The following is an 18348-nucleotide window of genomic DNA, read 5'->3' as shown; positions in this document are numbered from 1 at the left end:
ATTGATTAACATCTTCAGCTTTCTAGGAGGCAAGAGTCATGTCTCTCCACCTACACCACTTACAGAGAAGCCTTCCAGTTCTGGCCACTCGCACTTCACCAGTGTGTGTGGAAACCAAAGAAGAACTAATTCCATCTCCTGGAAAATTTGGAAGCCCATCACTGCAAATTCTCAGGCCCAGGGGTTCTTTTTCATGCATGAGGAAAGGATGAGAAGATCATCCTAAATTCAAGTTGATACTGCTTTGGTATAAATGCCACCATTCAATGAGCAGAGGACTTGAGGTTCCAGCTCTAAATGGGTTCAGATGAGACTTTGAGGCCCAGATTCTCTCAAAAGCCAAATCCCAAATATTTTCAGCAAATTAACGGAGACTTGATTTCTTCCCTGAAGTTTAATATGGGATTAGCTTTTCCCTCTTTGCACCTCAGTTTTCAGCATCACACATTTAGCCTCAGACACAGAACTGTAGCTATGCCAGACATTATTTCTACTGGAATTGAAACATTTCCTCAGAGATCAGAAGCTACCTCAGTGTGGCTACTGGCCCATGTTTTGCACAGAGAACTTTTCATTCTTCCTCTGAGTTATCTCTCATATACCCACAGAATGGAGATCATAAGCCTTCTGAGAGAAATGGATGTGGATGTGACATGTGGCAGTGACCCAGCTGCCTAATCCTGTTTTCTGCTATACCAGCCAGATTTATCATGCAGTCCAAGTACATTTCCTGCTATCAGTGATAGCTGATATGCTTAAAATTCATTGACTGAGCAGCAACAGCAGCACCGTTGTGGGTTCATTTAAGCACTCTTATCAGTGCTTCACCACATTGGCCAGGTTTGCAGTTAATACCACATGCTGCAGTACTCAGTAACTGACATGTGATTTATGTGTGGGAAACAGCAGTACACACCTACCAGCACCTTCCTAATGAACTTATATCACACTCAGATAATTCCCCAGACTTTGCTTTTGAGCCAAAGCAGGCCAGTGCCTAAGCATTAACCATCAGTAATGTGTTATGTGGAGTCCTTGCTCCCTAGAAGCAGTTGCTGACAAAACAACAGCTTTTCTAGCATGACAGGGAACTTTGTGGATGCTGAACCAGAATGCTTACTACCAGGTTTTGGCTTCTTGAGAATGAGGCTGGGCACCTCAGAGTTAGATGTGGGCAGCTGCCTTGCCAGTTGTACCCGGAGAGCTGTGTGTGAGCTCGTGTTCTGGAGGAGTGAGAGTTCTTTACCACAGATAATGGAGCTTCCCTTAGCAAAGCATTGTGTCAGCTGTCTCTTCTTGCAGTACTCGGACAACAATGCATTTGCTATGAGAATGATCAGTTTGCAGTGAAATACAACAGTGAGGGGAAAGCTTTGAGGTAGCCAGGGAGCTCTCCAGGCCACCTCACAGTAAAATAAATCATTGACTGTGCAGTTCACGAACCAGGGCAACAAGTTGTTAATCCTGACCTCAAACATCATCTAGGCTCTGCATCTGATAGCTTATAAAGAAGTGGAAGTGAATAGTGAAGAATAATTGTCTTGTGCCAAATTCTTCTGGCTTTTTTTTTCCCCTGACTGGAAAAGCAGTTAATTGAAATGTTTTGATGAATCATGAACTGGTCCTACCTCAAATTTGTCAGAAATGGCTGAAATCAGAGGGCAATTCAGTGCCATTAATAGTAGAGCAAATCAGGCAGCTTGTGACTCACTGTGCCTTTACGCAGTAGGAGGGAAGGATTAATGTAAGGGCAAGAGAAACCACCACCACCAAATGCTGTTTTAATTTTGTTACCTACAAGCTTGGCTAGAATGAATGCTGATTGTCATGACATTAGCTTCCTTCTGCCGTCACAGAGCAAGAGTGTTGCAAAGATGATAGGAAAAGAAATTGAATAAAGGAAAAATAATCAGAGGCAGCAATGCCTAAAGTTACAACGCCTAAGTAATCATCATTTGCTTGATTGTTGGTTCTTACTTTAATTACTTTTAAAATTCTGATCCAGAAGTTTCATTAGCACAGGTTCAAATGCATAATAGAGTCAATTTTCCATGCCAGCTTACAACAGGAAAATGAGCAGATCAGATTCCAAATCCCCTAAGGCTCGGCTTTCTCTGGCAGATGCTGAAGCAATATGAAGAGGGCTTCAGCACTGATTTTAGAGGTGGGAACTCCTGTCGTGTTCAAATCCTGTATAGATGGATATACCATAAAAGTCTAAACTGATTTTTAACCACAGTACTGGTACCTGGCTCATTACATTCCTGAAGAGATGCTCTGCCTAGGAGGAAGCTTTTTGTTTTACAAACATCTTGCTTGCCTGCATACACAGGCAAATCTGTTTTACAAGTTACTTTTTATGAGCGAATGATGCCAAAGCATTCATCCTGTGTTGCTAAGTGTACACACAGGTATGTTGCTCAGAAGTGGCTCGTTTGAGGCTGGAGGCGTGATGGCTGGAGGGGAGCTAGAATACAAGACTCTGCAAATAATGTTCCATTTAAAAACAGGTGGCTTTGCACTGATAAGAATGGAGGAAGCACTTCCTTACAGAACCTGCCAAGGTGTCAAGAGCATTCATGTAGTGCTTGGGGAACTTGTTTTTTGTTTTCCTCTGAACACTTGTGTACAAAAAGCTGTCTGGTTCCATGTGCGGGTAGAGCTATGTTTGCTCAATACCAGTAGCTGAGATTTTACTTTCCAAAAATGATCAACAAAGGTGTACAACAGCTCCTGCCATGATATCGTGGCCAGATTTTCAAAACAGCTGGGGTCCAACCTTCTGAAAGCAGTGATTGAGTCAATCTTCAGTTAAAATACTTGATGGCAGGAAGGAAGGTGAAATAGCTTCTTTCAAGATCATACATGGAGAAATGCACAAGTAGTAACAACCAGTCTGCAAAGCCCTGTGTCCTTCTAGACTCAGAGGGGTGACATGACCTGTGAGCCCAGGGCAAAGCACAGTACTTGATGGATTCTCAGCCCTACATACACTCTTGGCCACAGGGAGTTCACATTCCCTTTCTTCCTCAACTTCACAAACGCCAGGAATGATATTGAAGGGTTATAGGAGCCTGGGGAAATTACTTGCTGCTTTTTAGGCATATATCTGCTGGCTGTTTCACAGCTTCTGTAGCAGCAGCAACACGCAGTGGAGGAGAGCATCCTACCTGGCAGAGTCCAGTGGGGATAGTTCACCTGCTTATTAAGTGTAGCCTCAACAGTGAAGAGAAGCACTGCAGAGGACAGCGGACTGCCCTCTGTGTTCAAACTTAAATGCTTTTTTTTTCATCCACAGTTGGATGCAGAAGCAAGTGACCATCTCAAAGAGCTCCAGGTGAAGCTGAACAATGTTTTGGATGAGCTCAGTGCAGTGTTTGGTAACAGGTCAGTACTATAAAGTCCTTGTCTTTGAAGCATTCCTTTCTTTTATCTAGTCTCATTTAGTCAGGTTACGAAAGAAAAGAAACTCCTGTGAACTGCATTGTATTTTTCTTTTTTTCCTAAATTTATGGCCTTTAATATACAGAGACTATCTATAGAAGTGAGAAACATTTTTGAAGTATTTCTCTTCCTGTATTTCTCTGCTTGGAAATGTAGCACAGAGATCTCTCAACTGTGAAATGTATTTGAATTACAGAGAGTGATTTTTTTTTTTTTCAGTAAGTAGTTCTTGTCAGTAACAGAATTTCCTGCTCCTTTACTGCTCAAAAAGCAGTTTCCAGCTTAGCGTTTATGGAGCAGCATTCTTGTTTAAACATTCTACTCTAAATGTATGAAACAGCTGACTGATTTCTGATTGTTAAATGAATAATGGAATAAGAAGGAAACAGGTTTAGAATCTGAGATTGGCCTGTTCTAAAGCTTCTGCAAATGTTATCTTGTGTTTCAGGGAGCTGTCTTAAGCATTGCCAGAGAAATTGATGAGAATTAAGCTTTATTGCAAATCATGTTTTCATTTACCTGAGAATAAAATGAGCTCAACATTATAAGACTTTTGTAGTGAACTACAGAGCATGTCAGTTAAGTGAAATCTAAAATACAGAACTCCTGACTGATCTTTGAAAACAACCACTTGCCATTACAAACCCCATTCATTTCATGTTGTGCTGCATAACAGGATTAATGCAGGCATGAACTGTAGTGTAGCTTGAACATGGGCTAGGCAGATAAAATTGTACCAACTTGGCCTCCTGGGGTCAACAGGTTTGCAATTCTTATGGCTAAAAAATCATAGTGGGATTTGTCAAAAACTGTTTGAATTTCACCACACAAAGCTAAGGAGGGAGATAAGTGAGCAGTTCCGATGGCCAGTAATGAATGCTACAGCAAGAAATGGAAAGACTCAAACTGTAACTGAATGGAATCAGCAAAGTTCATAATTAGGCACAGAGTGACTGAGAAATAATGATTAGGGAGGTGAATTCTTTTAATCTGAATATTGTCTCCATGGTGCCATTGCTACAAAACAATTTGGGGGCAATCTTGACATATGATAATGTGATTTAAAGAGATTATCCAGCATCAGTGTACATATTGGGGAGTGTTTTAGAGAGATGAGTCAGCCAGAGATGCAGCCAGTCAGATGTCTCAGGTGCTTAATTTATTCTTTAACAGTCTTAGAGAGTGAAAAGTAGAGCTGCAGTTCACAAGCATGATCTCCTAAAGGATAGAAACTTAGGAGATAAGGCAGGTATCTGCAATATTTTGTGCAGAGTCTGTAAACAGTTACTCGTTCATCTCTGTGCGCACCTGACCCTGCAGATCTTAACTCTTCTTCCTCTGTGTGAGATTAGCTGTATTTGATGAGAAGGCAGCACATGTCCAGAGAGCCTCACTACCCTTGTGCTGAGAGAGGATTTCATCTGGACACAGAAGCATTTTCTACTTTGAGGGGAGATAAGTCTTGGAAGGATTTATCCTTCATGCAAGGCTAGCTCCTGTTTGTTCTTGGAGGCTGCAGGTGTGAAGAAGGAATTCCTGGAGGAATTAGGGAGCAGCAGGCCCTGTCTGACAGCATAGGTGAAGTTGTTTTTTTAGCTTGCTGCTGCCAAGGGCTCCTGTTAAGCTGTACATTTACACAAGCTTCACTTTCAGGTGAACCTGTTGCCACAGTAACTGATCTGTTATTTTTCATAAAATTGGCAACCATTTTCACTTATAGCACATTTTATCCATGAGGCCATTGTTATTTTCCATCCTTGACCTGGGGGGTTTAAAGCATCTTGAAGCAAGGTCCTGCAATTGATGAGGCAGTGGGAGAACTGTGGGGTGGGATTGGCCTGTGACAGAGCAGGAACTGTTAATGGCACAGGAAATTTTTTATGCTCTTTTATTTGATGTGGCTTAGGTCTCTGGTTAAGCTGACATTGCAGCCACAACTGAGTGCTGCAGGACTCTTTCTGCTAGAAAGAGGGCACATGGGAGACAGCTCTGGAGTTTTTCCAGGGAGAGGCAAGCTAGAATTGAGCAAGAAGGACCACGAGGCTAGAGGTAGCAGAGCAGGAAAGGTGACCAGGTGGAGAAGGAAGGTGAGAACCATGGGACACTCACACCCAACCCATAGCTGTCCTGGTGGCTTGCACATAGAAGTTCAGATCATTTATGCAGATGTAAAGCTGGCTTCCAAACTTTTGTACCTCCTCTTAAATCTTTACCCTAGCTCCTAACACTGGCTTCTGTTCCTGGCTTCAAACCTCTGTGCCATTAATGGATAGTTAAATGTCACTTGTAGTGCCTGTTGTTAGTAACTGTTCTTTTAAATGTCAAAGCATTTTCCTTTATTTGCTGAATTGATTAGTTGTCAGCTCTGCTGATCTATTCATAATTTTTAATCATTGCATTATTTAATTTTGAATCTCCTCTTAGCAGTAAGAGGTGGAAAAGTAATTGTGGTTTAATACCTTGTGTGTCACTTCGTTACAAGGAGACTGCACTTTGCACAGCTGGGCCCCACATCCCAATTTGACAATTAGCATGGGCTGTATGGCAGTGGACTGGTTTAAGCTGGTGCCTGCCTTCAGGCTCTCTTTGTTATTTCAAAGACTTAAGCTATGATGGGTCATAACTGGATTTCTGCTGATGGACTCCTGGGTGCTCAGAGCAGGGCATGCATTGTCATTGCTCCATGTGATATTCCAGTCTCTGTGGTGGAGAAAGCAAAGGGTGCAGCAGGGTGCTTTGAACTAGGGATAACAGTGTTTCCTGAGGTCAGAAAAGGATCGTTTCTTGCTGCAAGATGAATGAACAAACTTCTCTCAAATATACTTGTGTCTCCTGTTTAGAGGTGGTCAGCTGTGCGTGGGTGGTGGGCATAAGGAACTGGAGATCATGCCCCTTGGTAACAAATACAGTAAGGAAAAGAGCAGCAAGTCATGTGAAAGAAAAGTGTGAGACTGAGTGAACTTTAAATTTTTTACCTTGTATTTCTGCCACTAATAATTGTTTTTGCCTCTCTCCTATCTGTGCAGCTTTCAGATACGGATTGATGAATGTGTCAAGCAAATGTCTGATATCCTCTGTCAAGTGAAAGGGACAGCAAATTCTGCTGCTAATGCCAGAAACACAGTTGCACAAGATGCAGATAATGTCCTGAGGCCGCTGATGGACTTCCTGGATGGAAAGTAAGGGAATATTCAAATATATGCTACACATACAGTTCATTGGATTGGAACAAGAATGAGACAGAGGGGAAAATAGCTCCATTTTCTTGGATTGTCACTGAGATTTCCAGTCTCCAAATTTTCAAGAAGAATCAATAGCTTTTCTTCCCATATCTGCTTCTCACAAGCCATGGATGGGCTCTTCAGCCTCCGTTCAATCCAGTTATGACCCAAAGCACACTCCAATTATTCTTTCTGCCTCTGGCAATTATAGCAATCAGCAAAACACACTGCTGATCAAGTAGTGAAAAAGACTGAAATTCTAAATTTTCTAGCTGTGGGTTTTTTCTACAGAGATTTTATTGTAGCCAATTAACAAGCATATTGCAAACAGTGCTTATGTACTTGATATATATTCTATTCATATCGCAGTCCTGTCAGACGTGTATTCTAGTCATACCTGCTGCTGTTCTGACTAGCAAATAAGCTTCTGAATGATGGGACGTGAACATGGTGGATCCATTGCTTTAATTAACTGTTGCATTAGTGCCATGCAGCATGATTCAGCTGGACAAGGACAGTTAAGTGTTCAAGCCAAGTCTTGAACTGCAAAGAGAAACAGTTTTTATCTTTGTACAAGCTAAGCTTAATGCTGATGCACATCAGTTCTTAATTTAGTAAGGGACGACCAGCAATTTTCATAATAAATGCTGCAAGAGATATGAAGCTTTACAAGTTTAAAACATAAGGGGTTTGGTTCCTCTTAGTGTTGATTATCCTGTCTTTTTTTGGGTCACTGTGTTCTAAGTGACTCTCTGCAGCAGTCATTACATCTAGGAGCCTTCTCATTTGATCATTTTCCATGCCTGCCTTCATGAACCCCGAAAATCCATATTCCTTTGTACCACTGGGAACGTGGTTTGCTACAGGCTTGCCATCCAGCTGTGGAGCAAGTAACTTTGATTATGATAATCCACGCTTGAATTATTTTCTTCCCTCCTTTACAGAAGGAGAGTATCTTTTTAGTGCGTCCTGCATCCCACCCATACCAGTCCTGTCCCTGTTTGTTTTGTTCATTTACTGTCTAACCAGCTGTGGGAAGAAGGGAAGTTGGGAGAAGATGTTACACGGTGGAGAGGAGTCAGCTGTCTTAGTGGTGCTGGCCACAGAGTTCCTGTTCACAGTGTGATCAGTAAATGCTGAAGTTCAGCAAATGTTTCAAAGAAGATTCTAGCACTTTTGGCCTTTTTTATAGCCTGTACAACAATAAAGGAAGAAAACCTAGGGAAATAAAGCTCCTTGTGTTAGAGCAGATAAACACATGGCAGGTGATTGGTGAATGCAGTCATGATAAAATATGGAGTTGTCTAAGAAATATTTTGGGGTTTAGAGGTGAAAGATTTAGCAAACTTCAGCAGCTTTCAGAAGCTATGCAAGAATTTCTGCACAACACTCTGGGAAGTGTTAATTTAGGCATTCATCAAAAATCATTATAGTAACCCCTTGAAGCTTAAAACCTATCATTCTATATTTATAATTTTTTTCTGTATACTCTATAAACCAAATATGTCTTCTTAAAGGGATCCTCTTCAATGGTAACTGCTCTTATTTGGATCATATGTACTATTCCAATTATTATTATATGTATTATTCTGCCTATCACCAAGTGACACCTTCTGTAATCCCCAGGTCAAGAAACAGAAATTATTGAGATCAGAAATGTCAATCATCCATTTTGTGGTTTTAGTGTTTTTAGTGCTAGAACTCCAACAGTGAGCACACATTCTATGCTTTAGAAAAGGGAGTATTTTTTTACCCTTAAAGCAATTGTTACGAGACACTGCTTTGGATAGGGCACTGAATCTTCCATATGCAGCTCCTTTTTCATTGGGTATTGTGCTCTTTGAACTTACTCAGTTCTTACTCTCTCCCTGCAGCCTGACACTGTTTGCAACTGTGTGTGAAAAGACAGTGTTGAAACGGGTGCTGAAAGAGCTCTGGAGGGTGGTAATGAACACCATGGAGAAGCTGATTGTGCTGCCTCCTCTTACAGACCATACGGTAAAGCTTTTTATCCTTCCTGACTCATACCAGAAAGTGTTGCCATTGCCTGTGTAACTCATCCGCCTGACCTAGTGAGTCATCCATCCAGGTAAATTTGTCTGCACGTAGCCTGCCTGAGGATGGAAAAACATGTCTGTAAGTTGGTAGAGAAAGGGAGCATCTCTATTTATGGTAGGGTTTCAAGATACAGAGCACGCTCTAGAAGAAAACACAATTCAAAATCCATGATCCAAAAGGAGTTTCTGTCCAGTGTATCAGTTTGCACTGATTAGTGTTTTGCAATCCTCTAAGGAGAGCTGTCTGTGTATGTGGGAATTATGGAACAGTTAGGCTTCATGGCCTTAGGTCATGACCTGCAGCCACTTTTGCCCTATCATCTGTTAGCCCCAGTCTCTCTCTATATAGATGTGGTTGATTTGAGCTTGATTTTTAAAATCAACCATCCCCCATTTTACCCCCACAGAAGGTTTTAACACCAGGATTGGCTGGCAGGATTTCTCTGTGATGCTGGGAAGTTGGAAGTGAGTCCAGATAGTTTTTCTTCAAAGGCAGTCTTTTATATAATTGTTCAGCTGTGTGGACATGCTGGATGAATGTGTGTTGTGAATGTAGTGCTGCTTTTAACAATGGAAGATTAACTCCTCCCCAGTTCTGAGAAACCAGAGAAACTGATTAAATGTCAGTCATGCATGCCTAGCTGCTCTGGGGGATGACATTCAGTTGGAAGCAGTGTGAAGTTTGGGATGTAACCTCATTATTTACAGATGATCCAGAACCTCTTTTCATCTGGCTGTTAGAGTGAACTTGCAGTCTGTGGCTCAGTTATGCAGCCTTACTTTTCTCCCAGTGGTGGGTAGAACAATAGTGCTTTTCACTATTCAGCAGTTCCCTCACATATCTGCACTGGGATTCTTGGGTTGCAGTGTCCAGGGAAGTGATGCAAACCTGCCTCTTGCTATAGGTGTCTCTTGCTCTGAGAGGGAAGGCCCTTGTCTCTGGCCTTGATGATGATGATTTTAAATAGAACTGCTGGGATGAAGTGCACTGTTATACCTACAACCATGAAATTAGCATGAGGTGTAATTTGCTGAAGACTGCTCTCTCTGAGCTCAGATTTGGAGTAATCATTTCTGCTTGCCTTTATGATTTGTAAAGAAGGAAAAGCAAATAAGTTTAGGAAGGTGAAATTTCTTTGTCTTGGTTGAATTGCTTTTAAAAAGGAGTCTTTGGGGGCAGGTGCCAAAATCATCATGTAGAAGCAGCATTAACATAACCCATTTGGAATGGAATCACTGAGATCAAGGGCCTCAGAACTAGGGAGGAGCTGTTTGAGCTTTATGCTTGCTAGTTTTGGATTTCAAAGGCAGAGTAGGAGAGTGATTCAGTACTTGTATCATGAAGGAGGCAATAACTGTGATCAGCCAATTCTTCCAACCTGCAGGATATTGCAATAAGCCACTTAAAGTTTTCTTCATAGTTTCTTGGTGCCATCATTTCAGTTTCAAATGGAGAAGCAAATTGAAGCATATACTTTCTTGTCTGAGATAACACAAAATGCTCATAGCTGGATTTCTTGGTGTCTAATTAGTTGTATGGTAGCAAGGAGGCTGATCTAGTCTAAACTGGAAATGAGTTGCTCTTCCAGAAAGACGGTTACGAACAATGCAGTGATTAAAGTGGCCTTGTCTGCAGTCCTTGAGCAGGGCACTGGTGGTGAGGCTGGATGAGCTGCAAGGACAAAGAGCTGCTTCCACTGTTCTCTGGGGCATAGCCATTTATTCTGTCACCACCAGATTTTCATCATTCAGTAAAGGCTAGCTGGGCAAGGCAAGGAAAAATTTGGGGCTGCCAGCATGGGCAGAAGCAGTACTTTCTTTTTGCTCTTCTACTTCTGTGCCAAGCCGCTCTTAGCTAATTTGGCTTGCCTTTTTTTTTCTTTTTCTTTTTTTTTGTTTTCTTTTGCAAGAACATCAGACATAAATAGCCTCGGGCACTGTAACACACTTTCCTCCCAGCCCTTAGCAACAGAATGCCCTAGTGGAGCCTCTCTGTGTTTGAAAGACCACTGATGGGGATTTCCGTCCTAAAACTCATGTGCAGCCCTTAAGAAGTAGCAGATATTCATGACAGAAAAGAATCTCTTTTGTGGAATATTTTATCTTCTTTCTGCAAAACTGCTGGAGGTGCAGAAGTCTTTTTGGTGGAGATCATGGAAACCTTCTACTCAGGTAGAAGGTTCCCGTCACCCTGCAGTTTGCCTCACCTCTCACTTGCGTGACCCTGCCTCTGCACAGTGCTGAAATACCTCTCCCCACACTTAACAATTCCACTTAAATCTGCTTCTGGAAGATTCTGTGGTGTGGGGCTCAGGTGAGAAAGTGTTAGCACTGTGAGGGATCCAGCGGGGACAGGGCAGTTTTACAGCCTCCCACTCTGACGACCTGATCTGCTGCTCCTTCGTGGCTTCCAGATGGGTGACTTCTCTGAGCATTCTCTGCCTGTGGCTTGTGAGATTAGCGGCAATATGATCCCAGTAACTCACCAAGTAATTCACACCTCACTATTTTTAAGATCCAGCATGTAATTAAACACCTTCTGTCTTGGTTGAGTGGATATACACTCTGGGAATCTGTATTTTGGGGTTCAGTGCACAACGCTCGGTGATATTAACAGAATAGTTGTACAATTCTTTCTCAACTGCTTACGATGAAACTGTACCATGCCATCAGTGACTATCGGGTGAGAGAAGAAGTGCTTAGTTTACACCCAGGTGATTTCTTTGGAGTCTTTCCTTTATTTATTTCACATAGTACCCTGCAGCCATTCACGTGAGGCTCTGTTTGTGCTTGCTCCTGCTGTACTTTTTTCTACTTGTCAGACTTGTCGTCACTAAATGAGAACATCTTCCAGGATAAGAACTAAATTTCCTTTAAGCTGAGGACAGAATTTGCATTTGACTTCCAGACTGCCTATTTTTCAGGCTCATCTGCCTGAGCTGCTCCAGAGCTATGTGGTGGAGGAGAGTGTGGCTGTGAGAGGTTTTCTGAAACCTTTCTGAACTTCTGTTATTTTAAATGAATCCTCTCCCTTGTGCTAGCTTGGAGCAGAAAAGTTGAAGGCTGCCTCTGTGAGGAGAAAAAGCTTTCTTAGCCTTGAATAAAATTATGGTCTGTGAACTGCATATGTGCCTAGTTCTCTGTACTGACGGGTAATTATTTTCCTCTTTTCATCCCCACTTTTAAGCTTATTTTGTCAATTTTTGTGGTTTAATACACCACAACAACTAAAATATAGTTTTATCTTAATGTGTGCTAACAGACGTTGCCAGATACAACAGAGTTTTTAAAATGAACTTAAATGCTGTTAAATTATCAGATCTCATTGTTGTTGAACATAGGAATTACAAAAATATGGGAAATAAATGTACAATGTGAGATAAAACTTCCTTTCAGTGTTGCGTTTCAGAAAAATAAGCATCACGTATAATACAGTTTCCAAAAAAGGACTGGAATCCAAAAAACTTGCAGTAGGCTTTTGTTTCCCAGCTTTGTCAGCTGAGCAGTAGGACAGTTAAGCTTTTAGGGTTTGAGTCAGTTGGAGTGTAAATCTGTGCCATCCTCTTGCTTCCAACAATTAGACTTGAGTCAGCAGATGATTTTTCTCTGCATGCGTTCACTGAAGGCACAAAAAAGCATCAGACCCTTAACAAGGAATTTAAAATCTCTATGTGGTGGACTATAGGTGTGTTTCTTGTGTCTGAAGAGTTTAGAAAAGTACAACTAACATCATGGAAGAGCGAGGAAAACCAGCATGAGTGCCCATTCCCTTTCCAGCTGTGCTTGCTGCAGAGCTGCACATGATTCATGATAAGGATTTAATTTGTCCTCATATTCTATCCTTGACATTTTAATCAATTCCATTGTGGGCAGCTTTTCTCAAAGCTACCTGATAATTTAGGTTCAGTTGTTCTCACTCTCTGGCACAACTGGAATAAGTGCTGTCTGTAGAGCTTTGTGGTACATTTTCCATCATAAATAACTTCTCTGAGGAGTATGGCATCTTGTTTACAAGAATGCCATTTGGCAGAGGAAGCAGTTGTCCAGATTTTCATTAGATGTTACCAGCACTGATGACAAACTCAGTGTAACAGCAAAATAGTTTCTCCTTGCAGATGCATTGACAGAGATTGCCACTGATTGACAAGGATTTTCTTAGCGTGCAAGAGCTGGGAGTTATCTGAGCAGCTTTGTTCCACGAAGCGTGTCCAGTCACAAGCTATTGCTCAGTGTTACTGACCTGCCCTCCTTAGAAGCTTGAGGCAGGAAGACTACGTGCCTGAGCTGGTTAATGTTGTTGTTCAAATGTATATAAAAAAAAGTTTCCAGTGAATGCTGAAAATACTGAATTAAGAAAGGTTGATGTTACTGTGTTTTGAGACTACTCCCTTTTTCAAAATTCCAGATACAAAAAATGTTTTCATTTTTGTTTACTGCATGGTCAATGGACTCAAAAGCCTTAAATTTTAACACCCTGTAAGTCAACAGAATTTCATGGCAAATTGTACAGAACAGAAGGCACGTCTGTTGGGTAGAAGAGGCTGGTGAAACCCTGTATTCAGGCCGGTTTTTTGGCATGACCCACAGTGAAATCTCTCTGTTGCTGCTGGTGTGCAGTCATGCTCAACCCTCCTTGCTGGAAATACATGGAAGTTTGTGCTCTTTCAGATTAGAGAGCTGTTCTCTTCAACACTACCCATTGGATACTGACAGCAAGACAAGCTCTCCTTCTCATTTCAGGACCTTTCCTTTGTAGATTCATTGTGCTTGCCTGCACTTTCCCCTCCACCCCTGCCAAAAGTTGTGAATTTAATCATTTATCAAGAGCTTCTGTTTAGCTAGAAAATCAATAATGTTCATTCTGTGTCAGTTTGTATTCAACAAACATAAAAGGCTGAGGAACAGTGAGGGCTAGCTGGTGGTTACAAGTAGAGCAAATCAAGAGGTGATCTCTGGTTTCAGGTCACAGAGTCTTTCAGCTTGAAGAAATTTCCAAAGCTGGAAAAACTAAAGAAAAGGCCTTTCCTCACCTTAAAAATTCAGTTATGGGCTGCTCTTGTAATTAGCAAAGGGTGTCCAGTCGCCCTAGAGCAAGTCTTGAGTTTTCCAGTGTTACATCTATAAGCTGTCTGGTTTTTTCCTGCTACCCCAGGGAACAGGTATAGAGACTTTTTGCTGAAGGGAAACTTTTAGAGGGGCTATATTCATTTTAATCCTTAAAAAAAAATTATTTCAGCAGTGATCTTTGCAATAGTAGCCAGTTCACAGAGTCTTCTCTGCAAATCCCTGTGTGGGATAATTCTTGTTCCAGAGTACTGACCTAATGAGCAATGAACAAATACCCAGGAAGGCAGTAAAGGAAAGCTGAATGACATTAGCAAAGGGCAGTATAATAATTCTGGGTTTACATCTTACTTCATTACAGTTTGAGATATTTTGGGGTGGGGTGTGGTCAAGGCTGTTGTGGTTAAGAGGGAGTTTTGAAGACTGTTAAAATAAGAAAGGATAGTAATGGAGAGGGAAGGAGAATTGGATTTACCACAGGTAAACCATCACCGGTTAGATGGGGCTCTGAGCAACTAGCTCTGAACTAGTTGAAACACGTTTTAGGTGTTAACATTTATTTTCCAAATGCCTAAATAACCAGTTGGTACATAGGTATGTGTAGCTTTTAAACCAGAAGAGAGTAGATTTAGGCTAGAAAAAAAGAACAGATCTTTTACAGTGAGACTGATGGAGTGACTTGAAGCAAGTTTTCCTGTCACTGGGGTTCATCTTCCCTTTGTGTTTCTGCACTGGTTATACAGCTTTAGTAAGGCACAGTGGGGGAAGAAGAGCCACTGGCCAAGCTCTAGAGCATTTGAAGGTGATGTTGTAGTATTCACAAGACTTTGGCAATCTCTCACCCCTGAGCAGCTGAGGTCCAGTTTTGTTTGTGATCTGATCTGTGCTTACCCCCACCATGATGACTGGGCCCTGCCTCTGTGGACAGCTTCTCATCATTTTGTGTGATCTTTTGCTGTGGCCAGTCTTTGCAGTCTTTGCATCTATTTAGATGTGAAATCTAGAGGAGTGTTTGGAGACGGCCTTCACTCCAACCCTGTGCAGCCCATTTGAAGGTTCATCCTGTGTGAGTGGTTGCTGTAAGCAAGAGTGAGCTGGTTAGCAAGACATTGTGCTCTGAAATAGCTTTTGTGGTATCCACAGAAATGCCAGGGTTTGTACTAGGTAATAAACTGGCAAGGAGAGTCCAGTTGTTGTGCCTGGCCTTGGGGTGGTTATGTGAAGTGGCTGTGAACTGACTTGACTTGCTCAAAGGAAAAATATGTGAAGCTTGTTTATAACCTTTTTTCCCCCCCTCCTTTCTTTTCTAACTTCTGCAACCATAGGGCACACAGTTGATTTTCAGTGCTGCTAAGGAACTGGGACACTTATCAAAGTTGAAGGTATTGTCCTGCATGGCTTGTGTTAATGTCCCTGTGTGTAAGCATGGAAATGTGGTAGTGCATAGCATGTCCTGTGCTTCCAGTGGTTTGTTGCTGAATGCAGTTGTAGAGAAATTCCTTTAAATGCATTAAATGTGCTTTTAAATGCATTCTACTAACATCAGCATAGTGCTTAACATTTAATCTTACTGTGTGTTTAATCATCAAAGTAGTTTTTCTCTTCTGTATACACAGTGCTAAGTCTGGTACATCAATTTAAAATGAAAAAAGGAAATTTCTCAATATCTGGCCAGCTCTTCCATATCCCCATTTATAAAAGGGAGTCCCTAATGCTTGTAAAGACACTTGCGTTAGCTGTGGGTGAATTACATGGACTGTTAAAAAAATAACTGTTGCTTATGGAAGAGAGCCTGTGTCTGTAAATTCCTTCTGCGTGGGCTCCCTTCACAGGCAAGCTGGCATTTAGCATGAAGGCTCTGTTGATGTGTTTTGACAGTGCATGACGTGACAGTGCATGACATGAGCATTATGAAGTGCACGCCACATCATCATAAGCGAACCAAGCACTAATTCAGCGATCACGACAGGAATGGTATGAAAATAGTGACGCCTCACAGCGCTCAGATTGCGCTCTGCTGTGGTTGCACTGGTGCTACAAGACTGGTATTGTGCAAGAGAAGGAGGTCTAAATCTCAAGTGTCACAGTGCACAGGCTGCTGCGAGGGAGATGGAGCTGGACCTGAACTCTGTGTCAGGGCATGACCAAGGAAATCTTCCTGGTGCAAAGGATATTGTCCTAAGTGATTATTGCACTTTCAAAAGGCATTTGTCCCTTCCTGTAGTTTTCTGGTTTTGTCTTGCACACTAATAAAGCTCTCTTCATACACCTGTGTCCCTTGCCCAGCAGATACATTTTCCATACACGTTTATGTGGCCAGTACACAGCTCATTTAAGGCAGTGCTGATTAGCAGTTCTAGCAAGTGATCAGGGCTTGCAGGTATGTCATTAGATGTGCACCTGTTCTCCAGCTACATTTTGAGGCTGGTACATAGCAGTTAATAGTCACCTAGCATAAGCCTCCAAGTGTGTCTCCTGAGGGAATAGCTGTCACTTGTGCTGAGTGATGGCCTTGTGCACTCCCACGGTCAGGCTGTCATCCCTGGTGACATGGTGTCTCATGAGGATTGCGTTTCCTTCCCCGCTTCCTGCGCCTGCAATGATGTCTGTTGCTTCCATGGGAAAAATGGGGAGAAAGGAGTTTTGTAGCCAGCCTGGGAGAGTGGCAGCTGAAGCACAGCATCCAAATGAGACTCCTGTTTCCTGAGTTTCCCTTTTCTCTTGCAAAAGCATCAGCAAGGACTCATGTCTCCACATGATGAAAAAGAAGCCATTCCTGCCTTTCACATGTACTCCTGGTGTCTGAGGGCAGAGCTCTGAATTTGCTGTTTCTTCCCCCAGGTCACAAGGACAGTCTGTGAGTTCCTGTGGTTTGCTTGCATTCTTGGGCGTGGCCACTGAAATTCCCTGTTATTTTTACTTGTTCCACATTTTTTCATTACTGGAATTTCAAAGTGTGTACAGGGCACCTTTTGCCAGGAATGGGTTGGAAGCTTTGCTGATTTCCATTTGCACTGGTTGGGTGGAGGCCATCCCCCAGCAGTGGCCCTTCTTCAGTTCAGTTACTGTAAAGCTTAACTTTGGTGACTCTGGGCTGCATTTTTAGAAATGCATGTAATCATTCAAATCAGGCAAGCCCTGGTGTGTGTTCAAGCCTTTATTTGCATATCTGCATATAGAACTGCAGCAGTACAGGTACACAGGATTTTACATGTGGCAAGACAGTTGTGCCCAAGTATGAAAGCGCCTGAATTTTGGAGACCATAAGGGAAATTATATTGTGTCCAAAAATTTCCAGTAGAATAGGAGTGCTACAAGAGTAAGAATTGTTGGAGTCTGTGTAAGAATTGTGGATATTCAGACCTCCCTCCTCTGCATTTTTCAGTTCCACTAAAAGCCTGGGAAAATTATGGGATGGATTTTAGGCATTATTGGTCTTAAATAGGACAGGGAGAACAGAGCCCTAGTGAATCAGATAACTCAGCTGAAAACTGAGACTGACAGACCTGACAAGCACAGGCTCTCGTCCTGATGACAAATCAATTTCACAGTGTATTTTAAAATGCTCAGAAAGCCAACCATAAACCTGACTCCTTGGTGCGACATATCTGCCTCCCACTTATTATCAAACTCTTTCTGCTCAGTTTACTTAATAGTCAGCAACTGGAGCAGGGAGCAGCTGTCTTCTCCCCCTTGTGCTGTCCCCAAGATAAACAGCCAGGCTCCGACCACAGAGTTTCTTCTGAAAATACTTATGGAGAGTACAAAGATGAGGCTGAGAGATCAGGAGAAGTTTGTTGGGTTGTTTGGGGTAGTTTTGGTTTTTTTTACTTCTTCTGCTTGAACCTGCATAATTATTTGATGTAAATATTTGTTTCTTGCTCCTGGCTGGCAGTCTGGAGAGCGCAAGGTAGCACTGTGCACAGTTCTTTATAGGAACAGTGTGGGATTTGCAGAGGGCAGGTATGCACAGGAATGACAGTCGTGGGCTTCTCTCTGTGTAGGTGCAAGTATTACCAGTCCAGTCTCTGGATTATTTTTACATAATGTGTTGAAGGAAATGACACTGGGAAACTCATAGAAAGCAGTGATGTGTTGCTGTGCATTGACAGCATGGGCACAGGCGGAGTGGCCTCTCCGTGGGGCCGAATGAGCTCTGTAGGTGTTTGAGAGAAAAGTGCTGACCACCTGGTTTCTGTGGCAGTTGGGGCAATATGACAGGCAGGCCTAGAAAGTAATTTTAACAGATGTGAAAGTAGCTCTGCCTTGGGAGCACAGCTACCCTGACTAAACTGGCCTTTCCCATGAATGTGGCCTTGGGCTCTGTCTGATTTTGTGCTTAATCTGACTGTGAGACAGAGAAAAGAACACTTTACCCTCTGTGCACTGAAGTGTGTGTGTACTGAAGTGTGAAGCCACATCATCTTCAATTGAATTACCCCCAGCTCATGAAGAAAAAGGAGGAGAGCTATTGCTCCCCTCAGGACAGCATATCACAGCAGAAGGCACACTGCAGCTCACCAAGTACTGTGCCCCTGCACACAGCCCCCAGACCAGGGACA

At 42.3% G+C, this 18348-nt stretch overlaps 1 protein-coding gene across 5 annotated transcripts in view; it reads left to right on the top strand.

Annotated features, from left to right (window-relative positions):
* Positions 1 to 18348, top strand: part of UNC13B (unc-13 homolog B) — a 206892-nt gene that overhangs the window by 176324 nt on the left and 12220 nt on the right. For all 5 annotated transcript variants that reach the window (XM_054283505.1, XM_054283504.1, XM_054283503.1 and 2 more), the window contains 4 exons: positions 3299 to 3387; positions 6471 to 6623; positions 8540 to 8663; positions 15112 to 15168. In XM_054283505.1, the coding sequence (XP_054139480.1) occupies positions 3299 to 3387; positions 6471 to 6623; positions 8540 to 8663; positions 15112 to 15168 (423 nt within the window). The remainder of the gene's footprint in view (positions 1 to 3298; positions 3388 to 6470; positions 6624 to 8539; positions 8664 to 15111; positions 15169 to 18348) is intronic.

Source organism: Melozone crissalis, unplaced genomic scaffold (genome assembly GCF_028551555.1).
Source record: "Melozone crissalis strain CALT ecotype California unplaced genomic scaffold, PUWL_Pcris_2 ptg000036l_1, whole genome shotgun sequence".
NCBI classification, from domain to species: domain Eukaryota; kingdom Metazoa; phylum Chordata; class Aves; order Passeriformes; family Passerellidae; genus Melozone; species Melozone crissalis.
Note: the sequence above shows the minus strand (reverse complement) of the source record. Positions and strands in the feature narration are given on the sequence as shown.